The following is an 18,261-nucleotide window of genomic DNA, read 5'->3' on the forward strand; positions in this document are numbered from 1 at the left end:
CAGTTTTGGGGGACTCAGATGTCCCACAGTGTCCTCTGTTGGACAGGAGTGCAACACAAACAAAAACCCAACTTCTGTCCTTAGAAAACCTAGAAAACAATGAACAAACCTGCAATAAATAAACCACAAACACGACTGCATCATAAGATGTTATCTGACATTTTTTGTTCATATGATTTGCGTTGCCTGGCAACAACGGAAAAATTAGCCAAATGTGACGTCAGTATCTTCTGACCAATCACAAACCACCTTGCTTTGAGGTGGACTCTCCAGTTGTGCGCATGCGCGTAGGCAGCAGTGTGTGATGCGAAAAGAGAGGTAAACAGTTAGCTTGTTATAAACGGTGAGTTGTCTTATTTATTATCTTTTCCTTTTGTGTATTTCATATTTAGTATATTCATACTGCATTTTGAGATTTTTTAAAAACCTTTGTTGTTCACTACACCGGTGGTTTAGACTCCTGTCGGTACCACCATGCTGTGTCTGTGTTAGCCTGTGTTAGCATGCTGCAGCTATAAAACCTGATTGTGTCAACTCTGCTTCTTTCTCCTGTCTTTTATAGGAAGAAAATGGATCCACAGAAAGATGTGCAACCGCCCAAACAGCAGCCTATGATCTACATATGTGGAGGTAACTACTACTACAGCAGCTAACGATGCGAACTTACCAGACTTTAACTTTACTTTGTACTGTAATGCTCTTATTTATCTTATGCTCTTATTCTTGTTTTGGTATCACTGGTAGTACTGCCATAACTACTTCTGTTACTGTATACTACAATATAATACACACAATTCTAGTAGAACTGATTCAACAGTAGTACTGTTAGTACTATACTAATAGCAATCATTATTATGTATTCTTCAATTCTGAAAGGCATGAACACCTTGAGCTGCAAATAGCATGGTTTATGCTATTAATAACTGAAGTTATAAGTATTATTGTGTGATGATACAGCTCTGCCCGGACCACACTGCATCACAAGACATTGCAAGACACATATTTTATTTTAATTTTATTTTTATTTAACCAGGTAGTGCTCATTGAGATTAAGAATCTCCTTTGCAAGAGAGACCTGTCCAAGACAGCATTATTTAAACATACATTAAAGTTTCAGACGCCACAACATAAAATAAATGCAAAATTAATACTAAGCATAATATCATACAAAACACATTCAAATCAAGTGTTTGAAGCCAACGTTAAAGTGAAAATATTCAGAAACACAGACAGCTCCCGATTGACTCTGCTTCTAGGTATTTCATTAGTCTTTTAAATTCATCAAAAGTAATCAGATTTCCCAGTTTCAACTTAGCTTGCAGTGTATTCCATGAAAAGCAGAATAGCTAAAGGCCATCTTACCTAGTTCTGTGAGGACCTTAGGTACAGATAATAAGTACAGGTCAGATGAGCGTAGGCTATAGCTGCCAGTGTTGCGCGATTTGAGAGTGCACAGATAGGAGGGGAGTATACCAAGAATGGACTTATAAATAAATGTGAGCCAATGTTTTGATATTCAGAGTGCAGCACATATGTTTCTAGATGATATTACAAAGAGTCAAAAGATTGAAAAAAAACCCCACAAACATTTCACTATTTTCAGGCCTTCATGCCTACAACAAAGAAGAAGACATTTCTGCCAGAATTGATACTCTATAAACTAACCAAAACAATAAAACAGATTCATTGACTTGTCCATCTTGCCTTCTTTCCAGAACTTTAATTCAAAGTTATCGCACACATAAGAATTAAACAACCATTGCCATTTTTGAACATCTGTTCACCAGAATATTTCATGATTTTTGTTGAGGCATTTCATGACAAATCATCATTTAGATCAGCTTGAACATTTGTGAATCTGCCAATAAACTGCTAGAGGAGGAACAACATTCTTGTCTGTAAGTAAAAACCAGTGGCTGCTAAAAAATTTTTATATTAATTTTGTTTTAATGTGCATCCATTGTATTTTCTTGTGCATATAAACTAGTAACCTCCAACAACCAGCTAAAACACATTAAACTTCAGCATAAACTGAATAATTACAGTTATCATAGCCTGACCGATACTGGATTTTTGAGGCCGGTACTGATATCTATATTTGGAAGTTTAAAAATCTGATAATGATATATCGGCCGATTGTAATTATTGAAAAAATGAACGCATAAAATAATATTTTGTTTTTTCTTTAATATATACTGAGTGAGACATTTTACAGTTGAAAAATCAACTTGTCCATGCTCTCTGGTGGACAAAATATATAAGACACTAAATAACCTCAAGCCTAGTTTTGCATTTCTGTACTGCAATATCTTCTTATTTATCAGCTGACATGTACACAGAAACTGATAGATCTGCAATAAGCTTATATCGGTCTGACCGATTATCGTCTAGCTCTAATAGTTTTATTGGATGTATAGATTAATATTCTTTCTTTATTTACAGAATGTCACACTGAAAATGAAATTAAGGCCCGTGATCCAATCCGATGCAGAGAGTGCGGATACAGGATCATGTACAAGAAGAGAACAAAGAGATGTATCCTTTAAATATAATATTATGTGATGGCAAAAGGCTGTTTATTAAAATTATACAGTATGTATGAACTGAGCATTATAATACTTGTACATTTCCTTGACTCCTGATTTCAGTGGTCGTCTTTGATGCCCGATGAAGAAGAGAAGAGCAGCTGTTTTCATTATTTTGTTGTGTGTGCTATTTTTGTAGTGTTTGACCATGTAAATAAATAGATTGAAAACTCCATAAATTCTGACCTGCAGGCCTGGCTACAGATTTCAGAATTATGGTTGAAGCTCAACATTATCATTTTGACCTAAATAGTAGCTGTTTTCTACTCAAGAGAAATGGATGAAAGTTTTTGGTTAATTAAAAAACAAGATTTTCACTGATCTTTACTGTGTTTTTTTCTCATTTGATCCCATGATTCATAAATATCAGTTCACCCACATGTCCTCAATACCCTAAATAAGTCAGAAATTATCATCTTTGAATGATAACATCTAGATGGATGAAAGAATATATACAATAATTGGGAATTGTTTTTTAAGAAGCACATTCCTCTTTTCTACCTATTCTGTTGTTCTAGATTAATATTTTTTAAAGTTTTTTTTACACTATAATTGGGGGAGTAAAATGACAATGCTATCATTCAGTTGCTGTATGAAGTTCCAACCTCTTTGGCTTGATATCCCTTAAACCAATGTCTATTTGTAACCCCATTGGTTGCATACACTGTACGTTTACCAGTTGTCACCAGTTAAACCAAAGACTGATTTCTTTATTTTTAATATTCATTAAAAGGCTGAAAGTATTCAGCAATTTGCAAGAAAAAAAATAAGAAAAGTTTGAAAGAATTAGCGTAATTTTGTGAAGCTAAATCATTTCTTAAGAAGTTTACAAGAAAGACTTATTTAATATTGTACTACTGTAGTTATATGGAAAATAGAGAAAATGTTTAACAGGTACTCTTATAATTGATTTATTGTCATCAATGTGTTACCTAGTCTTTTAAAAAGTTTTAATCATTAGGTCAACTGAGCATACAGAAATTGTCGGGTGAGCAGCTGATGTAACATGGAGAATAGGTTTCTAATAGTAAATGAATGATGAATTATAAAAAATCCCATTTTCCCTTTTTTGTTATATACATAAAATTATATCCAGAAATTTATAGGAGTATATTAGAAAATAAACAAATAAAATAAAGTGTTACTCGGTGCTTCTCTGCCTCCCTATCCTCTTGGTGATCTTGCGACCCCTCAGATTGACCATGTGACCCCTTTTGGGGGCCTCAACCCCTAGGTTGGGAACCACTTGTGTGGTCCAGTAGTAAAGCGACGTAGTCGTTTTGCATCCCGTTGAGGTGCAGTGGAATGGTGTGCAGCTTTAAGTGATTAACAGGATGGCATTTAATGATTAGTTTCATCATTGTTTGTTTTGGACTAATCTATAAAACATAAAAAAATATATATTTCTGTCATAATGCTTTCAGATTTCTTTTTCACAGCAGACATTTTTGACTTGTCACAGTAGGAAAAGCACAGGTGTTACCAATAACACTAACGATGGCTTAGTTCTATATGGCAGTGAGCCAGTGTGCACAATACCAGGACCTGCAGCTAATTCATTTGATGATTTACAGCTGTGCTTTTTTACCGTGACGTGTGAAAATGTCCCTTTGAACAAGACCTATTAGAACAAGTTTCAATTTATAATGAAACAAAACAATGCTTTTGTTTTGTTAAGGTGTAAGAGCAAATATTTAACTTGATAAATTACAATAAAAAAGCATGGAACAATATATCATCAAAATTGTAATGGGTTGTTTTCCTGTTATTTGATATGCATGTTTTTAATCATAATCTCTCTGTATTCCTATATGTCAGCAGCCACCAGAGCGCTTTACTGTGAAGCCTAATCCGAGGCTCTCCCATCAAAGCTGTCCTACTGCAGCACTGCATCGCAGTTGCACTTCCCCCCTCTGTGACATCACCCGACGTCTCATCCAGGGGGCGTGTCCTCCAGAAATCCCCAGCCTGGCTCAGATGTAGCTGCAGCTCTGCGAGAGGAAGAGGCAGGGAGGGAGGAAGAGTTTGAACACACTGCAGAGGGAGTGCAGCTATGGGGAACGCACAAGACAAGCCTCCGGGCAGCGGAGGAGCGGGAGGCAGACCAGATCAGGCCACAGCGGGGAGCGGGACGAGAAACCGGGGTGGAGGCGGCGCGGAGAAGCCCCAGGCTCAGAGAGCTTCGGGGAAGGGGGTGGCCAATGGCAGTCAGAGAGGAAACAGCCCTGCTGGTGGACAAGAGGAGCGCGGCAGCCCTGCAGTGGACACAAGTTATCTGGACGCCCCTGCTGGGGCCCTTCCTCCTCACCTGGGCCGGCTCAAGAATGCAGGGAACCGCCTCTTTAAACACGGCCAGTTTGCGGACGCCTTGCAGAAATACACACAGGCCATTGATGGATGTGCTGAAGCAGGTGGGAAACAATGTGAACTGTTTGTGTATTTACTCTGAGAATTCACCTCATGAGCTGCATTTCATCTGAGGAGAAACACCTCTGTTGATTAGACAAATGTAGGTTAGAAAACATATTTGACTCTCAGACATCTGTCAGATTTGGAGAAGCAATTCTGAGTCATTTAACTTGACATACACAATATACAGTACAACCAAAAAACCTTTAATAACCTAAATTCTACTTGCTAGTGTCGACACAGTTGCATGAACTTGTGACCCCATTTGGGGGCCCCAACCCCTAGCTTGGGAACCACTGGTTTGGTCCAGTGTAAAGCGACATAGTTGTTTTGCATCCTGAAGTAAAAAAAAGAGTGGGCTTATTTTCTCGTTATCTATTAATTTTTTGGTCTGTAAAATGTCAAAAATGAGTGAATATGCCCATTACAATTTCATAAAGCACAAGTTGACATATTCAAATTGCTTCTTTTGTCTGATCAACAGTCCAACACCCAAAGATATTCAATTTACAATTGTAGAAACTGCACATTTCCCACTTGGGAAGATGGAATCTGTGAATATCTGGCAATTTTCTTTAAAAAATGATGAAAAGACTGATCATTTTAACTCCAGTAAAGATTCATACTATCGAAATTTATGCTTTGAAAAGCAACTTCTGATGGCCATCAAGTCACCAATGTAGAAACAACATCACACCAGTGACACAGAAACAGACAGGCCTCTTCTAGCATCTGTGTACGAGCCCTCGTAAGGGTATCACATACAAGTTGACTCAGTTTCTTTTGGCTCCACAATCCACAGTATCCCATGTCAATTTTGAATGCATTATGCTGCACAATTTCCTCTATTTACCAAATCAGCATGCAAGTGTTCACCATCCTACATTATAACTCTAGTAGAGGATGAGTACAGGTCGCTTTTCAGATGTCACTGGTGTGGATTAGTGAACGGGTTTTTTAGTCTAACATCCAAAAACTGTAGCCGAGACGTGAGGCGTCATTGGTGAAGACAACACCGCCTACCGTAGACAGAAGTCGTGTGCTGGTGCATGGGAGCTTTTAGGTAAGATTGGATGTCATGCCGCACCTTTAAGAGCGCTCAGCCAACTTTTACTCTCGTAGCTGGCAAGACGGATAGCTTCTTCTGCAGCACAGGCTGACAAGATTTAATTACACAGCAGACTTAACAGAGAGACCCCAATGGAAAGCACTGAAAACAATGTGTGGTTAAGTCTTTTTTTTTATATTGTAAAAAAAGAAATCACAAGTGGAAGAGTATCAGCACTGTTGACATCAGCATTTGGGCACTGAAGCAGCACATAATAACTGATGCACCGCTGGCGGTTGTGAAACTGCAGTGGAGGCTCAAAGGAGAGAATGACTCTACCACTTATCTGCCTACCATTCATCCCCTCAGCATCTCTGGACAGGCTACACTTTAAATGAAGGTTTCTATCATAAAAAAAAAGCGTTGTTAATATGAAGCACTAGTCTGTCCTTACACCTGTGTGTTATACTGAAATGAAGGATGACTGTAGTGTTATTTCAGCATTTTGTATTTGTTCCCCTGCAGGCATTGATAGTCCAGAAGACCTGTGTATTCTCTACTCCAACAGAGCCGCCTGTTTCCTGAAGGATGGGAACAGCGCCGAGTGCATACAGGACTGTACCAAGTACGTGACAAGTGTCAACTCTGTGCATGTGTGTTTCTGTCAGATTTAAAAGACTACTCCACCGATTTAGCATTACACTCCTATAATTTTATCAGGTTTATCAGTTAAAAAGAACAATCGAAATAGATGCAGCAGAACCAGATTTATTGTATTATGTAGTCTGCCGACACGTTCTCATCCCAACACATCACATACCGCCCCCCTTGGCGTCACTTAAGGTTTAGGCAACAAAACCACTTAGTTACATGGTTGGGCTTAAATCTACTAAGTTTGTAAAGTGAATTAAACTGAACGTTGTGAACACGGGACACGAACAAACAGCTGATTGTAACGTGAAAGTGAAGGACCCATCCACCATCCTTTCTACTTGCCCTTAGTGTGTTTTTTAGCTCTTTAAACTACGTCACCAAAGTCACTCCTGGCGCACTTTCTCTGAGCGTGTCCTGTTGACGTGGATGAGTTTACATTGTAGTTAATGGAAAGCCCTGTGCGTCTCATATAGGCGCTAAAGGGTGACTTGTTCTGTGGTATCACACGCCGTCAGCCGTGACAAAGCGTCGGTATTTGACGCCCTGGGAATGAGAACAGGCTGCGCATACTTCTTCCTTATCAAAGCCTGTTGCCTACATTACCCACAATGCAACTTAACTGGCGACTGCTGGGACAGCGATTCGGGTGTGTTTTGCTGGTGGCGGCTAGCAGAGAGGAGGGCTGGTCTGCAGAAGTCCGCCGACCTCACTTCTTTCTGACTCCACACACCCTCAGATTTGATTCATTTTCTAACTTGTAACCTTCGACCCCAACCCATTGACTCAAGTGACATCACTTGAGGCAATTTATTTCGTGCAGCTCCCTCTGCAGCCACAAAAGGCTTTAAATGTAGTCGTACTTCCCAGCGCTTGTAAACAGACTTTGATGTGTAAAATCTGTGGAGTTCCCCTTTAAAAATGTGTTTGCTATTATTGCATTTACCTTTGTCTTAAAATTAAAGATCTCAGCTTTTGTAATTAATTTAAGTTACATTTGTAATATTTTAACAGTTGAGCTTGTATGAGGTAACTATCAGTATATTAGTAGTCTTTTGTTTTGCTACTTTTGGTGACATAAATAATTTTCTGTCAGCTTTTTCATAAACCTTTTAGGTTTTTCATATAATCTTTTCATGTTTTTTGACCCTTGTAACTATAAACACTACGTGACTATTTGCGGTGTCCGGACACTGCAGGAATCTCTCCCTGTCTAAAGCAAATACTCCCTCACATGTTTATGAATGGAGAGCTTCAGATCAGCCCGGTTCCACCTGTGACACAGTGTGCAGAGTAGACAGTTTGATCCTCTGTCTCTCTCTGATCCTCTTTAGGGCTTTGGAGCTGCAGCCGTTCTCCTTGAAGCCCCTGTTGCGCAGGGCTATGGCCTATGAATCACTGGAGCGCTACAAGAAGGCCTACGTGGATTATAAGACTGTCCTGCAGATGGACACCGGAGTGCAGTCGGCTCAGGACAGCGTCCACAGGTCAGCTGAAAACAGCCAGACATTATGAATGGTATAGCTACTTGATGTGGCCTCTGTATCTTGTCAAGTTGTGTAAGTTGTTTCAAGGTTAGAGTTCATTCATTTTTTCTCTTTTTTATGACATTTTTGTTGAAACATTAGGCACCATTCTTTTTATGGTAGTTTTTTGAACAGTTACATTGTACAATATGCATTTAATAAGTGTTGAGGAGCGTATTAATCGTGTGCCATCAAGGCCTGAGAGTTTGCACATTTTCATTCAAACACTGAAGAATCTGATTTCACTGACTGGCTCCTCTTTGATGATGTTAGAGATCCACTGGTCTATACATAACATTTTGGTAATTAGTATTTTGTTGATTTTTTTACATGAACATTGTCACATTTTGTTCAACACATCAAATGACTCCTATATGCAAAACAATAATAATCAAATACATATTCCTACATTAATCTGCACCCTGATCTAATGCTATTTACAAGCAGCCAATTAATGTTCAGACACATCAAGAGTGTGTAAAAGTGTGCTGTGTGTGCGAGTATTGTGTGATGGTGTGTGCTTTACTTCAAGATCTGTCCACATTAACAATGTATCCCATGTAGTCTTCCCACTTAGCCGCATATTTCTCAGTCCTGTCCTTCGAGCTGAAAGAGATTTGTTCGTATGATGCCACTTTTGCCAACTCTGTGAAACACTCCTGACAAGAGGGCCCTCCTGGATTCTTCCAGTTTTATACATAACTAACATTAAGGCATTCAGCACCACAGAGAGCTCCCGTTCCCACAGTGTTGGAGATGCTGCATGCTAACTATATACAGTATGTAATATTTATGGTATACTGTTTTGCAGTTTGTATACAATAAGTCATCATACTTGCCCGTTTTTATTCAAATTCTTCTAATCAGACACCAAAAATTGTTTTCCAAACAGTTTATTTATTGTTTTTTCGGTGGTTGTTTCACCACCATCCACAATTAGTTTTACTTTATTCATCACTTTTCTAGTCTGAGTACACTACAGACTCAAAACATGCTTAGATTTAGTGTTTAGTATGGATTTGAGATACAGATATATAGATTTTTTTAAAGGGTGAACCCTCACATGTGTTACTGTCCCTTACTTCGGCTGATCAGACCTCTGCTCTAAACTACAAGGATGAGTGTGAGGCCTTTTTTTTTATCCCAGCAGACATTTTGATCTGTCACAGTAGGAAAAGAACATGTGTAAATAGTAAAAAAAAAAAAAAGCTATACAAAATGCTTCCTGTGCTCAAGGTTCATGTCGTTCTCTCTGTGTCCTCTACCAGGATCACCAAGATGCTCATTGAGCAGGACGGACCCCAGTGGAGAGAGAATCTTCCAGAGATTCCCGCCGTCCCTCTGTCCGTCCAGCTGCAGCACAGAGACAAACCGATCAGCGCCGAAGTAGCTCAAGCCCGAGCTGCCAGGGCTGTGGCGGAGGAAGGTCAGTGACATCCACCTCTTAGCTTAGGGAGGAGTTGTTAAAACACACAACATGTGCTAAGTGGATTTATAACCTCCTGGTCTTTCTTCTTAAACAAGCTCACACTCTTAGGATTAGCAATCACTAACTGTGAATGACTTCTTTTCAAAAGGAGATTTTGTTCTGACATAAAAGGAATCTAGCACCTTTAGTGTTTTTTCTTGCTCCTATATCGCCTGGTGAATTGTGGGTGGTAAAATCTGAAATTGAAACCCCTGAATTATGGAATCGTGAGGCGGCGGCAGCAGAAGTCGGTCAGTGAGAATCAGCGTGTAAATGCTGAGGAGCTGTGAAGAAGGCACTCCTGCTGGGAGATTGTGTGTGTGTGTGTGTGTGTGTGTGTGTGTGTGTGTGTGTGTCTGGGTGGATCATCAATAATGCAGAAGAGAAGGCGATCCACACAGAGCGTAGCGATGCTGTAATGGAACAATTCAGGTCAGGTTTCCTGTAGGCTGCTCCTACTCATCACAGACCAGAAGACTCCATATATATCATATATTCAAATATATTCATATAACTGTTGTTTAGTATACCGCTATAAAAACATACACACATATACTATAATATATATATAAATTGCTTTATTTAAATGCACCACATACATTTTCCATGCACAGATAAAGCACCCGGCCTTTACAGAGACAACACATGCATGCAACACTTAATGAATATAACACATAGACTGAACAGAGCTAATCTCTGAATAGCACACTGCTGTTGCTGGGGAAACAGATGAGAAGTGGTTCAGCTGGTTGTCAGTGTTTAACACTTCACGTTTATTGGTAAAAATCCTGTTTTGCCACAGCAAATTTTTTACAATTTTATACTTTTAAAGGATGAATTACCTTAAGATAAGATACCAACTTCTTTCTGTCCCTCCCTCCAGCCATTTCCCCCCCAAACCCGCTCATTACCATTCTCTACCTGTCCACCAGATAACTCTCTGACTTTTCCACCTGTTCCAGTCACCTGACTCCCTCATCCACATGCCTTGCTGTATATAACCGGCCCATTTCCTCTCCTTCCCTGTCAGATCATCGATACTGCTTTCTTTCCTTGAGTTATTGCTTTTGCGCCTCTGTTACCTGAACCTGCCTGTGAGCCTATACAGTATATACCTTCACTGTGGCAATAAATCATTGAACGGTATGGGACTGGGCGATATGGCCAAAATCTTCTATCCCAATATAGGTCACTTGATAACAATATATATCACGATATAGCATGTTTTCTGGTAATTCAAGTTTGAGTGAATTTGAGTGCAAAATTAAGAGTTTTAAGTGAAAATATAGACAAAAAATAAATAAATATAGTCCTAGCCTATATTGCGTTAGAAACAATATATGATAGATTTTTTTATAAAGTTTTGACGCTATATATATATATCGTCATATTGCCTAGTCCTAGAAAGGTAGTCTGTCTGCTTCGTCTGCATTCAGTTCCTATCCCTGTTGCTCTGCTCACACCAGACGTGACATCTAGAGACTCTTAATTAGATTCAGTTTCACATTTTCACCTTCACATCCCACCTGCACAGATAACCAGTCGTCTAAACATAATGACGTCATGCCTGTTCACGAAGGGATACTAACAATCATTGAGTCCTGGAACATGTTGAACAGTGAATAATGACATTATATGATTGGACAACTGGTCTATTATTGTCCCTAATCTCCTTAACAAACTATTAGATAAGATGTGTGTGTGCGTTTAATATGTTCCCTATTTTAAGATTCACATAACAATTGTGACAATTTAAGATAATCAGCCTCCTTTCATGTAGACCAGCATTTCTGGATCTACTCACTTTCATGTAGTTTGTCTCTGTTCAGAAGATAATGGTTTTCTTTATAAACTAGATATGTAAACGTTTTTTATTTGGCTTCTTATAAATTGAAATAGAAGAAAATACACTTACTGAACTGACTAGATGTGTGCATTTATTAACACTTAAGCTTGAGCTCTTTGTTTTATGATTTACCTCTGAACGATACAAAGAAATGGACGAGCATATACTGTAGGTCGTCCCACTGAGAGGCTCCTATAACTCAAAATGCACCAGAGGAAGACCTTGGTTAGTTTACTGTATCCCACTCTCGTGCACATGTTTGATATCATACTGTTGTATGGTTTTATTATACACTATTATATTTTAACATACTGTCTATATTATGTTGGATGAATATGCTTGTTTGTTTAAAAACAAGAGACATGAATACATTAAAACTGAAAGAATACCAGTTGTTCGTGTTACTGCTTAGGTGACCAAATTGTCGAAGGCTGGAGACTAAGGACATTTAGACATTGGACATGAGGTAAGCAGAATTAAGGACAGCAAGCCAGGAAATTCCACCAAAAAAGGACTTTATTTTAGATGAACGCCCCTTTAATATCAGTAAGGGGTGTATCTGCATTAAATACACAAACAGAGGGAGATGCATGACATTAACAGCATCACACATGCATTTACTCGTAATCATTACCAACTCGAAGCCGGATAATATTTAAACACAAACAATATTCCAGTAAAACATGGGCAGTCATAAAGTGGACAAAGGCATGGCATTATCAAAGTGATATGACCCTTAAAGGTCACCTATTATGCAAAATGCACTTTTCCATGTCTTTTAAACATCAATATCTGTCCCCAGTGTGTCTACAGGCCACCATAGTATCATAAAAGACCATCCTCTCTTTTTCTCCTCCGTTTGTCCGGAAATGGGTGCAGAAAAAAAATTCGCTTTTTTCCTTGTATCTTGACGTCATTAGGGAATGCAAGTCACGTGAGGGTTTCCTGGTCGAACCAGAGAGAACCTTCAGTAGCTGACCCCGGCCCACAGCGCGTCACTGTCTCCTCCTCAACCGAACTTGAGCAAAGTAGCTCCTACTGTTAGTCTGCAAGAACCAGCAGAACAGGCTTCATGTACTCCCATCATCTAAATATAACATGTTCTTTCACAAAGGCTTTATGTAATTACACTGTTTAAACAGATGATATTTATATATTATATATATTTGATGTCATGCATGTAGCAGAGTACAGGTAGTAAATAGTGACTTGTAAGCAACACAACACATTTCTGTTTCACAGTCAAACTTTATTTGAGTAGACAGATGACAATATTAATTATTCACAGCATTTGTAATCATCTCACCTGTTAGTTAGTTATGTTAACATGGTACAGGAGAAAGTCTTTCAGCTCTGGTAAACTATGGTAAGCTAAGCTCCGGTGGTCTGTAGTCATGGTAACACAGAGACAGCTACTACTGTAAATAATATACCATTACTCTGATCTTCCATACATTTATCTTTTAGCAGAAATAATGAACTGACTGTTTCACATCTTCTATTTTCCACCCTGATGGTCGCTGTGTTTACACACCGTGTCATAGCGGTAGCATGTAGCTAACCCGTTAGCATGTAGCTACATGCTAACGGGTTAGCTACATGCTACCGGGTTAGCTTTGTATCTCCATGTAAACAGAGCCATCTGCCCACAGCTGTCTGCTCTCCTCTGGGATGATTCTGTCGGTCATTTCTCACAGATGGATCTGTAAAGACAGACGTAAAACAGAGTGTATGTTTACGGTTTACAGAGTTGATGCATGAGGTAAACACTGAGCTAACTAACAGAGATATAAACAGCATTATTTACCTGAGAGAAACCGTCAGGAAAACCTGGAATCTGGACCGCAGATGTTCATCATGTGTCGCCGATTTCTGATCAGATTCCTCCGGTAACGTGCGCTGGGTGAAGTTTCTGGTTTATAAACTTTAAAGTGGTTTATAAACTTTATTCTAGCTGCTATCTCTCCACTCGTCTCTCTCTAGAGAGAAGCTAGAGAGAGAGAGAGAGCTTCTCCGGGAGGGAGGGGGAGGGTGACGCTGTTGTTTAGGACGTTTGATTGACAGAAAACGCTGACCAATCAGAGCAGAGTGGGAGGAGACAGAGGCTACAGACACAGAAATCAGCACTTTTGGAAATGGGCTGAAACAGAGGTTATAGAGACATGCTGGAATGCATGATCTGATTGTTTTTTTGAAAAGAAAACTTCAGAGACATGGTTTGGAGGTGTCTGAGACCTATAATAACTAGTTTAAATGGAGTATAATATGTGACCTTTAAGAATAACTCACTTTAGACGCACTTGGATGAAACAGAGGAACCGGTCCAGGCTGGTAGCAGGGCAAGTGTGTGCATCCAGTCTATGGATATGTTAAAGTGTCTTTCTCAGCACAGCAGAGAGCTCAGTAAGCAGCAGTTGACTCATCTCCTCCGGTCCATTCAGACTGCTGCTGACATCTACGGATGGATTTATTGATCACTCTTAAAAAAACACTGTGCTCCGGACTGACGAGAAAAAGCTTTTTGAAAGACGAATAATGTTCTACACCGACTGCCCTGACGTGTGTGTGACATATCCATAACAAAGTTGTTTCTTTCACCTGTTTCTGTATCGAATTGTTGCTAAATTGCTCTTTTTTTTTCCGTCAACAGCCAGACTAAAAGATGCCCGCTTTACTTTACTGAAACGGGAAGGCAACGATCTGGTGAAGAAAGGCCACTTCCAGGAGGCTCTGGAGAAGTACAATGAATGTCTCACATTAAAACCTGACGAATGTTCTCTCTACACAAACAGGTACGCATGAAACTTGGACCCTTAAACTGCACACACATAGGATAGTCCCTGAATTAAACACTGTGTGCTTTAGAGACACAGGTAGACACTTTAAAAATGGAAACCAGAGCTTAGGATGTAATATAATGCTGATTTTAAAACTGCCTGATCTCCCTTAAGGACAGTATAATAGTAAAAACAGTAGAGGGCACCACATCATCATCCATAACTCCCATTACCTGTCGCAGCATCCTGGATGACAGACATGGACATGCTGCTTCCACTGACTCCCGTCCTCTGTTCTCCTTTTCTCCAGATCCATTTGCCACCTGAAACTGAATCGCTTTGCAGAGGCCAAACAGGACTGTGACTCTGCTCTGCAGATGGAGCCGGCCAACAAGAAAGCCTTCTACAGACGAGCCCTGGCTCATAAGGGTTTAAAGGTACCCGTCTCTCCCTCATCATAAACACACACATTCATTCATTCATTTGAAGCAGCTGGATCAGAAGGGTTTGTGCATGTATTTATTGATAATATTTTTCATTCTGTTTTTTCCAGGACTACCTGTTGGCCAGCAGTGACCTCCAGGAAGTCCTCCAGCTGGACCCGAATGTTCGGGAAGCCGAGCAGGAGCTCGAGGTGGTGACGAGCTTGCTGAGACAGAGCCTGATGGACAGCACCGCGCACACACCGAGGGTAAAACATGGTTTATGTGCACACACACAAACTTTCTTCAAGAAGTAATTTCTCAAGAACAGCAACAAAACTGGTTTTAAATTTCAAAAACGAAATATATACTTTGCAAAGCAAGGTTTTGGTTATCAAATAGGGCTGAAACTAACGACAGCATTGTCGATTAATCTGTTATTATTCTCTTGATTAATCGATTAGTTGTTTGGTTTATGATTTTGTGCGCCCTCTTTGTAAAGCGTCCTTGGGTTTCTTGAAAGGTGCTATATAAGTCCAATTTATTGTTATCATTATTAAAATGTAGGAAAAATGTCAATCACTGTTTCCCAAAGCCCAAGATGACGTCCTCAAATGTCTTGTTTTGTCCACAACTCAAATATTTTCAGTTTAAAATGACTCAAACCAATTGATTGATTATCAAAATAGTTGTCGATTAATTTAATAGTTGAGTCGTTGTAGCTCTACTATCACATCATGTTTTGGAACAATGTTTTCAGATCAGTGTTACATTTTTGTCAGACACCAAACATTGTGTGCCATTTTCATAATTTAGTTCAGCAGAGATGTTCACCTAAACCATATTTCTTATTTTTAAATGATCCATACTAGTCTTAAAATTATTGAAAAATTAACTATTTATTAAATGTAATTTTTATTTAACTTTGAATGGCTTCCTTTTTAGATGTTTAGATCATCTTCATTTGCATTTAATGTCCAAGAGGTGAGATATTACTAATAATATTCCACTTTTAAATTTGAATAAATATTGATTTAATAGAACGACATCTGTGGAAGAACCAGGGTCAACCAGTTTTTGTTTTCTTAACCAAAAAAAGTCTGAGTTGACATTAATGTACATAAGATACAGGAACAATTACAATTGTAGTCATTCAAAATGATCATTTAACATGTCCATTTTGTAAAACCACAAGATATATATCAACTTATTTACTTTACTTATCAACTTATTCATGTTAGAAAATCAAACGCTAAAGACAAACAATAAGAAAACACTGATATTGTAGGAAAAAAATATATATTGTGCCTTTTTAAAGATTGCACCTGCACAAAAAAAACACTTGGAGGCTGACTTTTGCTAATTTTTTTGCTCCAGGTTTGACATTTGTGCAGGAATATGGAGGCAGAGGAGTGGAACAGGTGAGCACACGTACTGTACTGTAGCAGTTATGGAGGAAAAGGACTCATCAACTGTCGTAAGTAAGACCTGAAAAAATGGAAAAGACTGCCGTCGTCTCCCCGGGACGGGCTCCTCGGACGACCAGCTTTTCAGCTCTCTACCATCTGCAATGTGTGCAAACAGCACACCATAACCCCTCCTGAGTACACGGCCTTACATAACGGGCAGCTTTGTTTAAAAAAGGCTAAGGTACTCATGACCTGCTTGCACTATGAATCATTCACATTATGTTGTAATAACGTACTGTACACACATACAGATTCATGTTCAATAGTGGAGTAACATGGGGAGAGTAAGAGTGTATTAATGTGTGCCTTATTGAGATTTCTACCACAGTTAGGATGAAATACGCCAAGATTAAAACTGATTTGTTTTAAAGATGTTTGGTTCTAAAAATGGTTCACTGAGCTCACGACAAAAGCACCGACAGAAACCGATTCAACTCAACTGTATATAGAGATAAGGACGTCCCAGAAAGATTTTAAAAATGTTCAACCTTTATGTATCCAGGCTTTAAACTATTTCAAGAAATGTCATTGTTTACATGTAATATCAGCTGCTACGTATTAAAAAAAAAGATAAGCCAACAACTTACTATACTACAGCTAAAGACCCTGAAGAAGTGAGCCGTTAAAACTATAATTTAAGATTGTAAAATAAGGATTTGCCACAGTTAAAATACCCACTGAGCTCAGTGCTTAAGTTACTGCTAATCGTGATATTGTTCATTGGTTTAGTAAATATCCAGCACCGGAAGTTAGCATTACTTGATCATGTACTGTAAGACTTATATTGTAGGTCTCAGGTTCAATCTTGAATGTAACCAAGACGACTGCGTATCTTTGTGTGTGAATAGGTGTACAGTATTTACGTTCTTATCAGAATAGTTTTATTAAGGGCTTCCTAACTCTGAACCCTCACAACTTCCATTCAACAAAACATACTTGGTATTATACTACAAAGTAATCTGCAGGGGGATGAATTACATTTGATCTGACCCCCGAGCAGTCCAGTCTGATGAACTAAAACAGCTTCTTCATCAACTGGTCTCTTAACAAAACGTATTTGGGATGCTCCAGGTTGGGAAACCTACTCCGTAACAATTTAACTCCATGAGATCTTCCAAGTGTATATCCAGACTAAAAGTTCCACATTTGTAACCCACATATATACAGGTGTTTTCACTTTATTTGCCTGATTAGAGCTCCTGTGGATGAGCACAGACGGCTACCTGACTCACCTGTTTGGGAGGGACAAATTAGACTTTTTTGCGCCCTCACTGTACTTCAATAGGCCCTTTTCACCGCAGTCATTTTAACATGTTGCAGCAGATGTAAACACAGATGAAACAGATCAAATGAATTATGGTACCACTCTATTTAGTGTGTCACAGCCATTGCAATGAGTCAGCATGCACAATACCAGGGCCCTGGTTCACCTCAATGCAACGACGCTATAATTACTGTTATTAATTACACCTGTGTTCACCCTGCAGTGACTCTGCAAAAAGGACCAATAGGAGCAGAGGTCTAATTATACCAACATAATTGAAAACACCTGTGTGAGTGCGCAGGACATTTAAACATCTTGCTTTTGAATCTCCCATTCCTACAACACACAAAAAACAATGTTAATCTTTGTATAGCACAATGTGCCACAACTTTTAATTTCATTCATACTGGATTAACACTTTGTCCAATCTTATTTTACCCATGTGTTTTTCCTTGTATTGTCTAAATAAAAAGCATAAAATAATCTCAACTGAAAACACTTGATATGAGGCTTGGAAGTGTTGTTTTGTGGAATGTAAGAGCATGTACTGTATGTAAATAGTTTGGGTGCAAATGTAAATAATAAACTGCTACGTGGATGCTTTATTGAGCCTTTTGTTTCTGTAACTCCATAAACTTGATTACTGAATGTGTAGCCAGAGGGGAAAACAACGAAAACACTGCAACAAAACTTGTAAAAAAATTAATGTTGATTTGTTGATCTCTGGTTATTTGGCATGATATAATAAACTTAACCAACACCTGTTAAAGCTGAGTTACTTCAATGTCATATATAC

The 18,261-nt window shown here is 38.9% G+C and overlaps 2 protein-coding genes across 2 annotated transcripts; both read left to right on the top strand.

Moving 5' to 3' along the window:
• The first annotated feature begins 206 nt into the window (after nucleotides 1-206).
• On the top strand, nucleotides 207-2,906 carry polr2k (RNA polymerase II, I and III subunit K). Its single transcript, XM_074614227.1, has 4 exons — nucleotides 207-343; nucleotides 563-630; nucleotides 2,443-2,535; nucleotides 2,649-2,906. The coding sequence occupies exons 2-4, from the start codon at nucleotides 570-572 to the stop codon at nucleotides 2,669-2,671; spliced, it is 177 nt and encodes a 58-aa protein (XP_074470328.1). The 5' UTR covers nucleotides 207-343; nucleotides 563-569; the 3' UTR covers nucleotides 2,672-2,906.
• Nucleotides 2,907-4,502: 1,596 nt separating this feature from the next.
• spag1a (sperm associated antigen 1a) lies at nucleotides 4,503-18,068 on the top strand. Its single transcript, XM_074614226.1, has 8 exons — nucleotides 4,503-4,996; nucleotides 6,568-6,667; nucleotides 8,028-8,180; nucleotides 9,488-9,645; nucleotides 14,184-14,325; nucleotides 14,621-14,747; nucleotides 14,864-15,001; nucleotides 16,110-18,068. The coding sequence occupies exons 1-8, from the start codon at nucleotides 4,639-4,641 to the stop codon at nucleotides 16,113-16,115; spliced, it is 1,182 nt and encodes a 393-aa protein (XP_074470327.1). The 5' UTR covers nucleotides 4,503-4,638; the 3' UTR covers nucleotides 16,116-18,068.
• The last annotated feature ends 193 nt before the right edge of the window (nucleotides 18,069-18,261 follow it).

Source organism: Sebastes fasciatus, chromosome 17 (genome assembly GCF_043250625.1).
Source record: "Sebastes fasciatus isolate fSebFas1 chromosome 17, fSebFas1.pri, whole genome shotgun sequence".
Lineage (NCBI taxonomy): Eukaryota > Metazoa > Chordata > Actinopteri > Perciformes > Sebastidae > Sebastes > Sebastes fasciatus.

What these genes read in the sequence shown, in the direction of transcription:
- polr2k (XM_074614227.1), top strand. Translation starts at nt 570, where the DNA reads ATGGATCCACAGAAAGATGTGCAACCGCCCAAACAGCAGCCTATGATC. An exon ending in TATGATCTACATATGTGGAG is followed by an intron (nt 631 to 2,442) that starts GTAACTACTACT and finishes CTTTATTTACAG; the next exon opens with AATGTCACACTGAAAATGAA. An exon ending in CAAGAAGAGAACAAAGAGAT is followed by an intron (nt 2,536 to 2,648) that starts GTATCCTTTAAA and finishes TCCTGATTTCAG; the next exon opens with TGGTCGTCTTTGATGCCCGA.
- spag1a (XM_074614226.1), top strand. Translation starts at nt 4,639, where the DNA reads ATGGGGAACGCACAAGACAAGCCTCCGGGCAGCGGAGGAGCGGGAGGC. An exon ending in TGATGGATGTGCTGAAGCAG is followed by an intron (nt 4,997 to 6,567) that starts GTGGGAAACAAT and finishes GTTCCCCTGCAG; the next exon opens with GCATTGATAGTCCAGAAGAC. An exon ending in TGCATACAGGACTGTACCAA is followed by an intron (nt 6,668 to 8,027) that starts GTACGTGACAAG and finishes GATCCTCTTTAG; the next exon opens with GGCTTTGGAGCTGCAGCCGT.